This window comes from Delphinus delphis, chromosome 20, assembly GCF_949987515.2.
Source record: "Delphinus delphis chromosome 20, mDelDel1.2, whole genome shotgun sequence".
Lineage (NCBI taxonomy): Eukaryota > Metazoa > Chordata > Mammalia > Artiodactyla > Delphinidae > Delphinus > Delphinus delphis.
This window is the reverse complement of record NC_082702.1, coordinates 13,582,887-13,599,623: the sequence shown is the minus strand read 5'-3', so window position 1 is coordinate 13,599,623 and position 16,737 is coordinate 13,582,887. Positions and strand designations below refer to the sequence as shown.

Sequence of the window (16,737 nt, the reverse complement as noted above, 5' to 3'; positions counted from 1 at the left end):
TTTATTTAATTTATTTTTTTGACCGTGAGGCTTGTGGGATCTTAGTTCCCTGACTAGGGATTGAACCTGGACCACAGCCATGAAAGTGCCGCATCCTAACCATTAGACTGCCGGGGATTTCCCAGTAATGGGATACAGCATTTAATAAGTTCTGACTGAAGTCTCGAGAGCTCCAAGAAATGGTGATGTGGAAATGGTGAACCTATTGCCAGGGCCCACTGGCCATACCCTTTCACTCAGGGATCTCTCCCTGCCCCCTCTTCTTGCCTGCTGCACCTTAACCCTCCATAAACAGTAGCTGTTATTACTGCACTGTCCATGGATGGCTGCTGGGAAGTGGCCTCAAAGCTGGCAATTAAAGGGAGCCTTTAATTTAAACCTCATTGGCTGGGGACCTCGACATCCACTTCATCTCTGAGCCCTTGGTCTGGGAGGTTTCTCAGTGTCAACCGGGAGCACGCAGGGAGGGGCAGATGACCCATTGTTTGAGTGGCCTTTCCCTGCCCAGTGAGCCCAGCGCAAGAGTCCTGGGCTCGTTCTGCAGGTTAGGCAGGAAGAGGGTGCTTTGCCCCAAGCCAGACCCAGCCCAGCCCAGCCCAGCTTTGGAAACAGCCAACACCCGTTTTGGCCAGGTCATGGCATTACCTGGGAAAGTGGGCTGCCACCTAGGCATCATCCCCTTCCTTTGCTTGCCCTTGGATCTCTTCTAGTGCCTTTGAGAGAGGAGAGGAGAGATCCCGGTAGCTCCCATAACCTGGAGAAGCTGTGTCTTCTAATCCCCATCCCCAGCAGATGACTGCAACACAGTCCTTTTGTATTGCCAGTCAGGCTCTGCTTCAGTCAAACCCTTACCTTCTTACCTTCCCTAACACCCACCCATTCCCCTCAAGGTTGCTCTAGGTCCAAAACCTAGAGCCATCTTGAGTCTTGATTCTTTGCTCTTTCCCGCCCCTGCCTCCCACCCCCATCAAATTCATGACACTAAGTCTTGGAGGCTCCACTTTCCCACATCCTCCCACTGCCTCTCCTCAGCACTCTCCTCCTTCACCCTCTTGTCTGTCTGTCCAGCCTCGTCAGGACCATCGCGGCAGCCTCCCCGCTGGGCTCCCTGAACTCACTCCACCTTCTACAGTATGTTCCCCTTGTGTGGCCAGACAGACCCTAGGGACAGTTGAATCAGACCCCACCCCTGCTTGCAGTCCTCTCCTAACTTACCGTTGCACTTAGCATAAAATTCATTATATGTCCGCACTGCACTTAGAATAAAATCAAAACTTTTCAGGCAAAAAATAGTAAAAAAACCAAAAAACCAAAAAAACTCCTCAGATTCTTCAGTATGGTTTTAAGTCTGTTCATTCATCTGGGATTTATTAAGCTTCTGTCTTGTGCCAGACAGTGCTTCAGGGGCTAGAGATACAGCAGTGACCAAAGCAAAAGATCCTCACCATTCACAGGCTGACATTGTTGGGAAGGAGACAAATAAACATGATAAATAAACCAGTCATGTAGTATATTAAATGGTGATCAGTATTCTGGAAAGAATAAAGCTGGGAAGGTGTGGGATGCTATTTATGAAAAGGTGGTCAGGGGAGGTCTCACGAGGTGATACTTCCGCTGATCTGCAGGAGAGGAGGCTATGAGCCCAGGGGATCCAGTATCTGGGGAAAGTGTTCCAAACAGTGGTAACAGGTATCACCGTATACAAAGGCCCTGAGGCTGGAGCATACCCGGGGTGTTGGAGGAACAGCTAGGAGGCCAGCAGTGTGGCGGGAGCTCAGAGAGGAGGGGCAGAGTGGGAGGTGAGCTGGTATAAGAATGGGGACCAGGATGACCAGGACCTGGACGACCTTGTGGGTTTGGCTGAGGCCCCAGGAGTCTCGGTTATTTCAAAAGCTGGGCTGGGCTGCACCAGGGCAAGGAAGACTCCGGCAGCCTTTCCTCCTTTCCTTGACTTTGACACGAGGCACCAAAGGAAGGTTCTGAGCAGGGAGGAAGGGACTTGATCTGACTCAAGTGTTCACAGGCTCCTTCTGACTTCTTGTGAGAAGGAGAGTTGGGAGGTGAGTGGAGGAGCAGAGAGATGGTGAGGACGCTACTGCAGTGGTCCAAGCGAAGACAAGGCGAGGCTGGACAGGACCAGGATGTGTGGCCGTGGGGGAAAGGGGAAGTGGGTGGATTCCGTACATACTCTGAAGATGGAACTGACAGAATTTCCTGAAGAACTGGATGTGGGGTGTGAAGACAGAGGAGCCAAGGAGGACTGCAAGCTTTGTTGCCTGCGCAGCTGGAAGGATGGAGGTGCCATTGACTGGGATGGGGATGACTGTGGGGTGACCAGGTCAGAGAGCAAGATGAGGAGCTCCGCTTTGGATATTTACACTTGACATGCCTCAATGTAGCAATGTCATTTATCTGTATTTATTTATTGCTGCGCCACGCCCCCCCATATTAGCCACTTGAGAACCAATCACATTTATCATGCTCGGCACCATATCGCCAGTACCCAAGAACAGGCCCTGGCACACCAGTAGGTGCCCAATAAATGTTTGTTGAATGAATGAAGATAGACAAGTCCAAAAAATCCTCTACCTTTCCCATCAGCCAGTATCTATTCCAGTCTATCTAACTCCCATGTTCATTTCGTGAATCCCTCAGATGTTTGTTCAAATGTTCTCCTTCTCCGCAAAGGCTACCTTGAGTACTTCGTTTACGTTCCAGCTTTGCTTGATTTTTCTCCATAACACTTACCCCTGTAATATATATGCACTTAAAATTTTGTTGTCTCCCTTCCATGAGGCCAGGGAGTTTTGTCTATCTTGTTTACTGGCAACGCACACAGAGGGCGCTTAATAAATATTTGTTAAATTTCTGTTACTTAATGGGAATACACGCCACGCCTCAGCAGGTTCAAGCCTGATGTCGAGACCCGCCTTACGAATCATCCATGCTCGGGCCCCGCCCACACGCAGAGGCCGCGCGCGCTCACGCGGGAGAGGGGGCGCGGCTCGTCCATGAGCTGAAGGGCCGAGGGGAGGTGCACTCTGCGCAGGCTCCGAGCTCCCCGAGGCGGGGTTTCAGTGCTTTTTGGCATAGGAAGCGCGCGCGCGCGAGAGGGCGGCGGCGGCGGCGCGGTGCGCAGGCGCAGCGAGCAGTGCGCAGGCGTCAGTGGAGGGCGGGCTGAAGCTGCTGAAGCGGCGGCGGTAGCGGCGGCGGCGGCGGCGGCGACGGCGGCTCGGCCAGAGGGGCGGGAGCAGAGGCGGGAGTGGACGGGCTCGGGAGAGGCAGCGGAATGGTGGACTACCACGCGGCGAACCAGTCGTACCAATACGGCCCCAGCAGCGGGAGCAATGGCGCTGGCGGCGGGGGTAGCATGGGCGACTACATGGCCCAGGAGGACGACTGGGACCGGGACCTGCTGCTGGACCCGGCCTGGGAGAAGCAGCAGCGCAAGGTGCGCGGCCCGCGGGCCGAATGGGCTGGAGGGGGGGGGCTTCCGAGGGAGGCTGGGGGCTGGGAGGTCCTGAGACGGAATTGGAGGGTCTGTGGTGAGAACTGGGCGTCCTGGGAATGAACTGGCGGGTCTGGGAAGGGGTTTAGAGTCCTGAAGAGGAGTTGCAGAACTTGAGCAGGGAATTGGGAGTCTGAAAAAATAATTGGCGGCTGAGTAGGGAATATGGAAATCTAAAACAAGGAATCGGGGAGCCCGATGAAGGAATTGGAGGGTCTGGGCGGGGAATTGGGGGAAACCGGCGAGATGATTGGAGACTCTAAAATGGAACGGGGTCTGAGGCGGGACTGGTGGGTCAGGATGGACTGGGGGGTGTTCAGAGAGAAACGGGGGAGTCTGGAATTTGTGGGTCAGGATAGAGTTAGGCGTCGGGGGAGTCTGAAGAGCTCGAGTACGGAGGGGGTTATTTGGATTGCGGAATCCTCTGAAGAGGGTTGGAATTGTGGGAGCCCCGGGTTGGGGGACTTCTAAAGGGGATGAAGATTCTGGAAGTCTGAAGATGGAGTAGGGGTACCAAGGAAGGGATTATGAAGTCTGAAGAGTAGTGGGAGGACTGGGGAGACTGGGGAGGTGGAAGGAGGAGAGGGGCTGAGGAAAGAAGTGGGTGTGAAAGGACCCGGAGCTTGGGGGGTGAGAACGGGGAGGGCTGCTAAGGAGGAGTTCCGGGACTCCGGGTCTGAAGGGAGAAGTTAGGGAGCTGTGAATAGGAGGTTTTGGAGGAGGTGAGATTTATTTGGGGTGCGCTGTTCTACGGGGAAGAGGAGAAGATTGGGAGATAGGAAGAAGAGGAGGAATGTGATGAGGCCGAGACCTCATTGATGAGGAGAGGCCGAAGGGGGGATCCAGAGAGTATCTGGAGTGTTTTGAGGAGGGGTTCTGAAGAACTGATGGAACGCAGACAAAGCTCAGCAAAGGGTTGGCGGCGCCGGAGGCTAAGGTAGCCTGGACCAGGTGAGGATGGCGGGAGGGAATGAGCGGAATGGCGGATGGTGGGAGGGAGGTTAGAGTAGTAATGAAAGTCTCATTAGAAAGGGAGTGTGTGATGGATAGACTGAGAAAGGAATTTGGGGGTGGGGGCTTCTGGACATGCAGTCCCGAGACTGGAGAGAGTGTGTGTATTGTGAAGGGAGAATACATTGTTTGGGGAGGAAGAGGTGAGAGTGTCCAGAAGAATTGTGTCTTTTGGGGGTGGTGGTGAAGAGCTCTTTCTAAAGCAGGGTCTGTTTTCAGGTGGCATGTTGAGAAGGTGGTGTGTGTGTGTGTAATCCAGGGTGGTTGAGAGGGGAGAGCTCCAAGCTTATAGAAGAGAGGGTTTGAGCATGTGCAGCAAGAGCTAAAGAAAGGAGGGTGTTGAGTGGGTGTGTGTGTTGGGAGGGGGCTGTTTAAAAGTGTTGTGTGTGAAGAGGGTGGGAAGTACTTGCACTTAGAGGCATTTAATATGTTCCGGAGATCTGGATTTTCTTCCTAGCTTTGTTGTCAGCTCTGTGGCCTTGGGCAAGGCCCTTGATCTCAGGGCAGTTCTGTCATCTGTGACATGAGGAGGGGTCGAAGGGGTCCCTTCTTGATTCTACAAGGATGGATGTGTGTGGTGTTGGGACTTCGGGAGGGTAGCTTTGGGGGAGCTTCCTCAGGATCATGGGGGCCAACTCAGGCGAGGGGCTCGAGTGGCGAGTGCGGCTGGAAGCCTCTTGAGGGTGTGAGTTGGTGCTTTGGGAGCTCCGTGCAGGCAGCCCAGTGTGGAGGGGAAAGGGTGAAGGGAGCAGCTGTTCCAGGCACCCTGGGGTGGAGCCTGGCATGACCTTGGGTAAATTACCAACCTCTGCTTGAATTTCCTCATCAGTAGTTGGGGGGGGGGCGGGTGGCGGCTTGATGGTGGTGTCCTTATCTGTTGCCCCACCTTCCTCCGGGTGGACAGGTTGAGATAATCTGACATAAAATTCTTTTTGAGGGGAGAGACCTAGCCTGCAGTCTCAACAGTAATTTATTGCCGGAGGCAGTGCCGGGCTGGAAAAGGTTAAGAGTTGCCAAGAGACTTGGAAAGTTGGGAGGGGAACAGGGGGCCACGGGGTTGTTTTTGAGCATGTCTGGGATCTGTCTTCTCCAGCTCCAGGTGCTCGGGGAGAATGAGCTTCGGAACATTTTTACTCAGGTGGTGGGAGTGGGGACCTTCCCTTTCCCTCCCTTCCTGACTTCTACGACTCCCAGAGTGACTCCCTTTGCTAGCTCACTTCCACTCCCCTCTGGGAGTTAGGGTGTGTGCTCCTTCGTGGTTATAGTCTGCCTTGCGCGCTGGGTGAGGCTGAGGCACCATTCAGGCCTGGGTGGGACCCCCTAGGGGACTCACCGGAACCCCTAGGCCTTGCTGCTGTTGGATCATCCTCCCTCCTCCCTTCCACAAGGACCAGGCGAGGTTCAGGGAAAGGGTGGCTCACAACCCCTCTAATACTAGCTGTTTTAGGTTCTCAATAAGGGGCAGATTCTAGTGTGTCCTGCTTTATACAACTGCTACAAATACTTACACACAGCTGTACTTTGGGGGGAAATGTCGCTTCACTGCTGTGCACCTGCCTGTTACGGGGTGGGGATCCTTTCTGAAATGGGAGAAGGAGTAATTGAAAGGAACCATATACACAAGTTTGTGCTGTTGTCTTCCTTCTAAGAGGAACCCCCCCACCCCCATTCCCCCCAGACAGGCTGGCTGGGTTTTTCTGCGCTGCAGTGTCACTTTAGTGAATGACAGATTGCCCTTCTTGCCCCTTCAAGGCTGAGCCACTGGTCACAGGGAGAGTGGCAGTCCTGTGAGTGTCCTGTGTGTACTCTCATACCCTAAAAATCACTATCCAGGATAGCTGTAGGCCCTTAAAGCGTGTGGAATTGAATTCTTCTAGGAATTAAGCAAGGTTTGGCCCAAGTCAGAGGGTGCGTGTGATCCTGGTGGTTCTCACTTCTACCTGAAGCCCTTCTAAGGACCCTTGTAACCAAGGCATTACCTGATAAGTAGCTTATGCAACAGTTCTGATCTGGGAAGGCTCTGCGTGTTTTCTCCAGGGGTGTGGGGGAAGGACTGGTCTGGCCTTTGAGCAAATTCTTGAGCAATTATAGCTCTGGGCCAGAGTTCTCTCTCCCAGTTTCTGAAAGGGGCCTGGGTAGCCTTGCCCCGCCCCCCTGCCCCCCCAATTCTGCTGGACAGGTGAGGTCACTTGATAGCTGATCTAGAACTTCTCATCACAGCAAGAGGAATTGCCTCCTTTGCTAAGGTTGCCTGTTCATTGAAACATAACTGCTTACAGGGCCTCAGTGTTTAGACCCTGACCTTTGACTCAGGCTCTATTAGATTTGAGTTAATTATTTGAAAGTTCTGATGGTGTCTTGTTTTTCTTCAAGTAGAGTTTGTTTGTTTTGTTTTTTCCTTAGGCTGATGATAGAGACCTCAAAGTAGCCGTCTGTTATTTTGTTCCATTACTCTAATTGCTTGCCTCTTAGGACTTGGCTGAGACTAGCAAGATCCTTAGCAGTTTTAAAAACTGAATAAGTTACATACTGAAAACAAAAACAAAACCCCAAAAAACCTAAACTCAGTTGTCATCTAGAATTAAAGACTGTAAATATGTGAGGGCGGCAGGTATCCTGTTTGCCTTCTTGGGAGAGAGGTAGGGGTAGCTATTAGCTGCTAGCCTCTGTCCTCCCCGCCCCCCAACCATGTGTTTTAAGAACAGGGCTTTTCTGATGACTGCGGAAGAGATGAGATGTGGGAGGATGGCCTGGGAGTACAGCGCCCCTTGTACTCACTCACACTCATTCAGCTGAGAGTTGAAATCTGGTTGGTGCCATGGAGTGGTGCCTGTTTCTTCATATAATTCTGTGCTCTCCAGGGCGTGGGCCCAGGATTGCCCTCTACCTTTTGAAACACCCTCCCTGAGACCAACAGGGAAGCTGCTTTGGCAGCCGGGAGCTGACTCACTCTCCAGTTGGAACTGGTGCTAAATGGTTTCATTTAATGGCAGCCGATTGCCTGGCCTAGAGTGGGATGCCTTGTGGGAAAAGTTTGGTGAAAGTGTTGGAGGAAAACAACCCCGGAAATGAGGGTGGGGTTTTAATATCCAGGTGCTGCTGGTGCTATTAGACTCCTGAGATGCAGTACGGGAGGTCAGTTAAAATGTAGGCTTGCACTCAAAATGTCCTCTTAATCAGATGTCAGGGGAGCGGGGACAAGCCTGGATTCCAATCTGAAGCCTCTGGGGTGGGGAGTTCTGCCACTTAAACATATATTCCAGTCACGGCTGACTTTGGCCAGACAGCACCCTTCTACAGCGTTAACTGAGTGAGTAGTACAAGTTATTTGGCAGTGCTGGTCTAGCAGATGACAGCGAAGAGAATGGAGCCAGAAAGGAATTGATTTGGGGAAGGCTCAAGGAATTTCTGAGACTGTTGAGATGAACGCTTTTGGCTTTTGCCATATTGATTTATAGTGTGCTGGGAATTGTACAAGCCTTTGACCAGATCTTAGGGTTGTTCTTTAAAAAAAAAAAAAATTCCTTTGCTCTTATTTTGGGGGGAGGGGAGAGGGAAAGGGCAAAAATAAGGAACAGCTGTTTGCTCTGGTATCACTTGCTCATTCAGGTTTTCTGAATGGCTGAATTATCAACATGTTTCTCTCTTGTCTGGCATTTGGTATATTCCAGATCAATGGTTTCCCCAGCTTTATCCTTATTTCCTTCACTTAGTGATGTCTGTGTTTTCATCAGTCATGGTCAGTTCCCTTCCGTTGCCTTTATTTACCTATTTATTGTACAGAATAGCAAATGCACTCACGTTACCTTGTTTAAGCCTCCCTTCCCCCCCTTTTCTTTTTTCATGGAAATAGGAGGCAAGTGATAGCAAGTTGGTAATTCAATGGCAGTGGTAATTGAAACACTGACCTACTAAAAGGTGGGTGGAAGCTTCTACTTGAGCAGCTACAAATCCTGTCATCCAGGGAGGTTTGAAAGAAGCCTTTATGTCCTGGGTAGTTTGAGAGCTCAAAATCAGTCTCCTTTAGGATGAGGTTAAACTTTGAAACATCAAAGCATCAAGCGCGGTTATAAGGAAACTTAGTTTTACAGTGTTGCCTGTCTAGACGCCAGAAGTTGTTATAAAGTGTCTGAAAGTGGCACAAGTAACACTTGCTTTTCTTCAGGAAGGTTTATGAGTTACATTTTAGTCAGTAACCCAGGTATCAGGGAGTGTAGGGTTCAGTGAGTTAAGAGAAACAGAATCATTTAAAATTCCAGCCTCTGTTTAAAGAGTGATCTTATTGGGAGGAAAAATTAACCGGCGGCTGGGAGGAGGATCCCGCCTCCTCCAGAAAGTGAAAACTGCATACATTTAACTGGCAAGAGTGACCTTTATCAGTGCTTGGGAAGTTTCGTCCAAGAAGCGGTCTCCCTGGGATTATAAAAATGCCAGAGACATTTGTCTTGGTGTTGTGCCTTTTTTGGTTGTGTTGTTCTTTCATGTCCCTCCCCCTCCCCTTTCCCTCGTAAACAACAGATGCATTAACTTGGAATGTCCATGGAAAGTCTTTAAAAGCTGGTTGGTGTAACTTGGTTGCCTTCTCTTTACTCTGAGCAGGAGTTACTCCGGAAGAGGCCAGTGGACTTTTTTCTTAGATGTGATTTACTGAAGTGGTATCTAAAAGTGAGTGAATAGAGCTTACTTGGGATATGCTATTTGCCACCTGTTTCTGTACTGGCTCCTGCCTCCCTGGAGTGAGATGAGCCCCATCTCCCCAAGAGCGAGGGACCATCCTGTGTTTCCAGAAGGGACAGTGGTTCTCCAGCCAAAGCAGCCTTCCTCACCCCCACCCCATGCTTGTCTCCGTACTTCCTGAACTTCAGTCATTTGTGATTTTTCCTTAGCCACTTTTGCTTTTATATACTTAATAACATTCTTTCAAGTCAATTTGCCCTTTTTTAAAAATAAATTATTTATTTATTTATTGGCTGCGTTGGATCTTTGTTGCTGTGCGTGGGCTTTCTCTAGTTGCAGTGAGCATGGGCTTCTCATTGCCGTGCGGAGCATGGGCTCTAGGCGCACGGGCTTCAGTAGTTGCAGCACGCAGTCTCAGTAGTTGCGGCACGCGGGCTCAGTAGTTGTGGCTCGCGGGCTCTAGAGCGCAGCCTCAGTAGTTCTGGTGCACAGGCTTAGTTGCTCCGCGGCATGTGGGATCTTCCCGGACCAGGGCTCAAACCCGTGTCCCCTGCATTGGCAGGCGGATTCTTAACCGCTGCGCCACCAGGGAAGTCCCTGCCTTTTTTAACTTAAGTTTTAAAGGGGAAGTTTATATGAGCATTGCAAATGGAAAACCTAGCTTCCCTGGCCATAAATAGAAGGAAACTGCAAAAGTAAACAGGCTGAAAACAAAACAGTGCTATTAAGTTCTAGCTAGGTACTATTCCTGCTGCAGGCTCTGGACTTGAGGCATGCTCCCTTTGTTGAAAGGAGATTGGCAAGTGTTGGTGAGGTGTTAGAGACCCACGTACCAAGCAGAGACTTTCTCTTTGATCAGAATGTTTTCAAGAGAATCAAGGGGAATAACCTTCTCGCTGTTGTTCAAGGTTTAATGGAGAGTGTGGATAACCCTTAAAATCTCCCATGTGTGCATGCCGCACTTGGAAAAAACTTTATCTCGCTTGACCCTGAAACATTCCGCAAGTGGCGGGCAGAGTGACTTACCCAGGAACACACAGCCCATCCTGCTTGCCCGGCATCCCACTGTACTACCCTTGAACAAGATTGGATGGCACTGGGTTTATCTCTGCATATTCAAATGTTAAGGTTTCTTGGGTTCTGGGTTTTTTTTTAAGTAACTAGGGCCATGTTCTAAATACAAGAATTGTGGGTTTATCCCTTGCTCCTCACATCGCTTTTTCTTTTTAAGGCTCCAGCTTTCTAACACATATACACTTAAAGTTTGGCTGCTCCCAAGAATAAACCACCCTGCTACCCTGTCTGGGTTTGCATCCTAGATTCAGAAAGGAAGGCAGTACCCTCCTGCCAAGTTAAGGAGGGCTGATTTGAATGTTTTGCTTCCAAATATCAGAGCAGAACAGATTCCTTGTCTCCTATGGAACTATGGACATGGGGCAGAAGTAGTTGGAAGTGGCAGTTACAACTCCACAGAACACAGTGAAGTCATCTCGGGAAGTATCATTGATGGTGCTGAAATGATTGAACGGGATGCTAGAACACCATCAATACAACAGCATTTGTGTCTTCAGCTTTGGGCAGGAATAAAGAAGACATTGTGGTTTGTTTTATGCTTTTTAATGTTTTCCCCCCAAAGATGTGGGGCTGAGTGATGTCTTGTTACTGGCTTTCTAGTGGGTTTTTCTTTTCATCTTTTTCCCCCTCCCTGATGGCTGTTGAGAGTGGGTGGAAGCCACAGTCTGGGTGGATGGGAGGCAGTGCGGAAGGCAGGCAGTGCGCCTTCCTCCTTGTTCTCCACATGTGAAGGGAGCGCATTTGGTTTTTTAATCTCCAAAGAGCCCAGGATGAAGGGTTTCCCTATCTTACCTCCTGACCACTAAGGATTCCAGCTCCAAGAATGTCTTAATTAGCAGCCATCCAGGATGGGGGCACTGCAGGAAGCCAAATAAATGCATTTCTTCTTTTTCCTTTCCTTAATATACACTTCATTTCAGTGGCAGAGAAGGCTAGTTTGAGGTTAGGAGAAACATCACAGGAGGAAGCTTGAAAGGGATTGAACAACCAGCCACCACGCTGGGAGGTTGCTTGCAGGGGTGTCACGCCAGGAGGGTTTGTGGGTCTTCAGCTTGCGTTATTGAAAAGACAGGCTTCCCTTTACCAAGCCCCAAGGGGCAGTGCTGGAAGCCAGCTTCAGTCAGTGTCACCGGCCTCGGTATGCGCGTGTGCAAACATCAACACATCAGCGCTCTATGATCAGTCTAAATCAGGGTGTGGGTAAAAGGTATTTAGTTGATATCGCCGTGGAAACTGAGTTGCTGACTGTTTTGGGGATGCGGCTCCGTACTAGAGGCAGCACCAGTTGTGGAATGTTGGGCTACTGGGCAGAAATAGGCTGCTGCCAGCCAGTCTCACAGAAGATATCCACACGAGTGGTAGCCACGCTGGGGAGGGGGACGAGGGGCCTCTGTTCCGTGGCGCAGGAGTCAGGCCAGCCCGTTTTATTGTTTTATCGATGAGGGGTGTGTATTTGCGCAAGAGACAGAGAGAGAGGGAGAGAGAGGGAGAGAAGGACTAGAGTACACCATGAAAGCCGCTGTTGGCTTTGTGGCTGGGATGTGTGCTTTTTCTCTAGGCATTTAGAGTTGGAATTTCAGCTATGTGACTTCTTAATAGCAGGGCAAAATGTGCCTGCATCTTTTGCCTGTTTTCGCAAACACTGACAAATTAAAAAGAACTCTGAAGTTTCCAGCAAATCCCAAGCACAGTTCATTCCGTGATAACATTTTTTAAAAAAAATCCACATCCTTCCTACTCCAACTCTGACAATAAATAAGCCTTTTTCTCCCTATCATCCCCCCCTTCTCCCCCCCCCCCCCCCCGCTTTAAGGAAATGAGTATCTTTACATTAAACTGTGTCTGATGAAAATATTAAATGCTTCTTTGGCTGCTGCTGGCATGGATTATGTTTGGAAGAGTCAGTTTTGTGTTTTGTTTTTTTAATTTTATAGGCTGGTATGATCTTCCAGTTCTGGCCTATGAAATAAGCTCCATTTCAAAATTCAAAATGTCTGGAAGCAGCTGGCTTGCCAGGCTAGTTCAGGGGCAGTCTGATGAATCACCCCTTCTTACAGGCTGTCTGCTAACCAATCCTGGAAGGTGTCCAGCCCGTAAACATCACCAGGATCGTCAGGCAGTTTTTTCTTTGCAGGACGGGGTGTGGGTGGGGGCATCGTTTGAGCTTCACTGCCAAGTCTGGTAGGATTTGACTTTCTGTAAGACAGAAAGGTCTGTATCAAGATGTCTTTTTCAGAGATGTCAGGCCTGTAGTCGCCCAGCACTGTGTCTGCTGGTGGAGTGAGAGGAAATACCTAGACCAGTTGGGGTGGGGGAACCTTCTTAACCGTTTGGGCACTCGAATTTTCCCTTTCCTTTTGTAACTTTCATTAACTCACTGACTCACTGACTCAGGGACAACCCACGGAAGAGAATTCAATCCATTGAAAGCAGTGAACCATTTTAGGGATGACTGTGGTTGATGCATCATGGCCCAAAGCTGTGGAAGGTCAGGGAGCGGCACTCGGCTCCTACCCGCTGCACAGAAACACCCCAGAGATTCAAAGGGAACAAGCTTTGACCCTAAAAATACAAGAGTCCCAGCTCGTTGAGTTCTCTTCGCAGCTACCTTAGACTTAAGAAAGTTCTGGGCCTCTTTAATAAACAGCCACAAGGCAGGCCTCGCCAAATACGGCCAGCTCCAGGGCCACAGGGTTAGCTTAGGAGACAACTTTCTGCCTAAAAATAAGTGTATGTTCCTATCGAACATTCCAAGCATAGTTTAAACATGAGACTTGTGAGTAGCAGTTCAGGCCTTGTGGGTTCAGTTATGTCAGAGTGTGGGCAGTTGAGGGTCTTTGGGGAGCCTAGCTCCCCACTTTGGGATTGGCCAGTGGCCACCAAGGAAATCAGATGACCAAATGCAAACCATCTTCCAACTCATTTACATTCTTTTTTTTTTTTTTTTAAATTTATTTTTGGCTGCACTGGGGCTTCATTGCTGCATGCCAGCTTCTCATCGCAGTGGCTTCTCTTGTTGCAGAGCACGGGCTCCAGGCACGCGGGTTCAGTAGTTGTGGCTCGCAAGCTCAGTAGTTGTGGCGCACGGGCTTAGTTGCTCCGTGGCATGTGGGATCCTCCTGGACCAGGGATCGAACCCGTGTCCCCTGCATTGGCAGGCAGATTCTTAACCACTGTGCCACCAGGGAAGTCCTCATTTACATTCTTGATCTACTCACAGGCTGGTGGGGGAGACAGAGAGCAAGCATGTAAATAAAACAAGGTAATTTCAGATGGGATTATGCACTATGAATTTAATAATAACAGTTAGCATATGACTCTGTGCTAGACACTATTCTAAGAGCTTTACGTGTATTGACTCATGTAATCCTGTGAGGTAGGTAGGTGTTGTTACCTTTACAGGACAGGTGCAGAAATGGATCCATTGAAGTTGAAGTCACTTGCCTAAGTGACAGTGCCAGGATTTGAACCTTTCAAGCCTGCGCTCTCATTTCTACAGTACACTAGAGTCTAGTGATTGGGAATGGCCTGGAGAGAGGTCGCTGCAGGGAGGAGGGCAGTGCAGGTACTTTAGATCAAGAGGAAGATCTCTGAAGACATGACATTTTAGCTGTTCCCTAGGGGATGAGAAAGAGGGAGCCAAGAGAGCACTGGGGGAAGGCCGTTCCAAGAAGCGGGAATGAAAGTGTGGAGGCCCTGAGGAGCAGAAGGGTCAGAACGGTCAGAGCAGGGCACGTAGAAAACATGGGCACAGCCAGATCTCTTAGAGCCTTGCTGTTGGAAGTGGTGATGAGGCCCAGGTCTGCAAATTCGGTTCTTCTTAGACTCCAGTAGGCCAGGAACCTCATGCTTCCAGAACTCTGGCCCTGCAACCCTTTCCCCTCAGGCCCACTGGACAGGCCAAACCAGAACTGACTTCTAAAGTGGGAACCCCAGGACCGTAGAACATTAAACCGAACAAAAGCTTCAATTATCTTTGTGATCACTGCTGCAGAAGACACCTGTGTTTGATTAAAGTGTTGGTAACTTCTGAATCTGGAGTTTTATGGCACTGTGTACTCATGGCTTTGTAGTCTCTCTTTTAGCTTCTACCCCATGAACAAATTCCAGCTCCCTTCAGTCCCATCAGGAGGCTGCTTGATTTACAAAGCATCTTTGGTAAAATGTTGTGTCTCCCTCTTTGAAGTGGGAAGCCCGGAAGCCTGATTTTTTAAACTGGCTCTCCTAGGTCCCCCTTTCTCTGTAAATCTCTTCCGTTTACTCAGTATTTCCGCCTCGTTTCCTTTGGTCAGGTGGGGCTGTAGCTAGGGTGGTTCTAGTTCAGAAAGACAGATGTGCAGGCTGATTTCATTCTGAGGCATGCAGCTTTCTGTCCCTGCTGGAAGCCAGTCCAGGAACGTGGTAGATTTCATTTGGCCCATGGCTGTAGGTTGGAAGGCACACCTTGTCAAACTAGTTGTGTGGCTTTTACTCAGGAAGGGAGGAACGGTGACAGAGCTCGGAGCTATTCAATGGGCACTTCTGACTGCACACACTGCACCCAGCAAGAAGCTAAGTTCACGGATCATAAAGTGTCCATTGTAAACATGGGCTGGGATTCTCTCTGCCCTGCCCTAGATGCAATTTGACAGCAAAAATCATGCCTTCTGACAGAATGTAAAGGAGCGAATGAGTATGAAGGTGTCCTGTAATGGCCCGGCCAGCCCAGCTGCTTCAGCTGGAAAGAAGATGGTGAGGTTTCCATTTTCCTGGCAGCATACCCATGTGAACTTGTTAAATCTTTTAAGTAGCTGTATAGGAAGGGAGATGTGTGTGTGTTTTTATCCTTACCTCCTTAAATATAAAAATAAAACTTCCCCTTTATAAAACTGATTCAGAGTGGAAAGAAAGTCTATGGCGAGTGGAAAGTGTGTCCGATTATATTGAGTCCTACCCCACGTTTGGGAGACAGCTGTAAGTTTCCACGGTGGGTGGCTTATTATGCATTTATGTTGAGCTGAACCTGCTCCAAGCTGTTCCTGCGGATAGAAAAGGCTTTCTTGTGGGAGTGGGGTGGGGGGGAAGCTGTCTCTTTGCACCACACAGGAGAGGCTTGGAAGGTCTGTTGAAAGACTTCAGCAGTCGTCACTTGGGTAGCAGAATTAGGGGCCACTGACCAAAGTGCTTCTGCTTTTACACCAACCAGCATCTTGTGTAACATGAGTAGGGGCTTCATGGGCCCTGGAGTCCCGGGCTCAGGTAGAAACATGACCGCCAGGGCCAGACGACAGCCCTCGCTGGGCCCCTCTGCAGAGCGGAGCTCCGCGCTGAGCCTTTGAGGGTATGAGAGAAACCGGAGACCCGGCCCATGCTCTCAAGGAGCTTGTGGTATAGCCGGGGAGAGAGCAGAGCCACATGAGACCTCAGGAGGACACTAAGCGGCCCACGGACAAGCCCACCGCACTCTAGCTGTGTCCCAGGAGAGGAAAGGGGGTGACTAAGGGCAGGTGGGGTCAGTCATGGAAACTTTCATAAAGGAGGTGAGTGTGGCCGCGGGCAGTTTCTGGGGGCAAGTGTTAGGGGGATCCCGTCCCGCATGTGCAGTTTGAACAGGTTCCTTAGCTGCCTCTCATGAGCAGTCCTACCAGTTCCTTCCCTCAGTGAGTATTGTCTATGGGGAGTTTCCCATTTGAGGCACCATGTTCAGTATGTCTTAGCCATGCCTTGGAACTTCTGAATTGCAGGACCCCAGGTTCTGAATCCGTATCCATTCGCAGGTCCTGTCGCTTTCAGGGCTCTAGGGGGCAGGCCAGACCCTTCCCCAGGTGGGCAGCTGCTCTGACTAATCCTTTTGAGGCATTTGCTTTCAGCTTGCTGATGGTCCCTTTAGAATAAGTGCAGGCTTCAGAAAGAGAGGAGCAGAGAGAGACCCCCTTCTTCCGTCCAAGGGTTTCTTCAAGCCTTGTGCCTTACGGCCCCTCTGGGTATGTGATGCTTGCCACTGCCTTCCAGTTCAGATGACACTCAAAGCCGGGAATGGCGGTTCTGTGTTGATCGTGGAAATGAATGGGGTTGAGTCCCGGCAGGCTGGCGGGTTTGGTGTGCCACAGTAAACACGCTATCCCTGGATGAGGGTAGCCTCCAAGTGTTCTGTCCTGAGAGTTTATTCTTGCCTGCCAAGTGCAGCTTCCAGGTGCTATTCTTTTCTTTAAATAAATGCCTTAGACTGGCTTGTGGAACTTAAGAGTTCCCATCCCAAGAAATACTCGTCTGTTTAAAAAAAAAAAAAAGAAACCTCCTCATTCAGATGCTCATGGCCAAATGTGTGACTCAAATACTGCAGTGCCCTTGATTTGCTTTCCCCAAATTGACATACTTGAGTTGCACTCTGGCCCCACCATGAGATAAGGTTGGGGTAGCTGGCCCGTGCCCCTTTCTTTGCATGGTTTCAGTTTGGGCTTTTTCTCCCTTCAGTGGATGCTTGAGAG

The 16,737-nt window shown here is 50.0% G+C and overlaps 1 protein-coding gene across 5 annotated transcripts in view; it reads left to right on the top strand.

Annotated features, from left to right (window-relative positions):
- Window positions 1–3,185: 3,185 nt before the first annotated feature.
- The window catches only part of ACTN4 (actinin alpha 4), a 72,538-nt gene continuing 58,986 nt past the window's right edge, over window positions 3,186–16,737 (top strand). For 3 of the 5 annotated variants that reach the window (XM_059999926.1, XM_059999925.1, XM_059999927.1), the window contains exon 1: window positions 3,186–3,451. In XM_059999926.1, coding sequence (XP_059855909.1) covers window positions 3,290–3,451 — 162 coding nt within the window. In that variant the 5' untranslated portion in view covers window positions 3,186–3,289. The remainder of the gene's footprint in view (window positions 3,452–16,737) is intronic. The other 2 variants (XM_059999924.1, XM_059999923.1) reach the window with 1 other exon arrangement.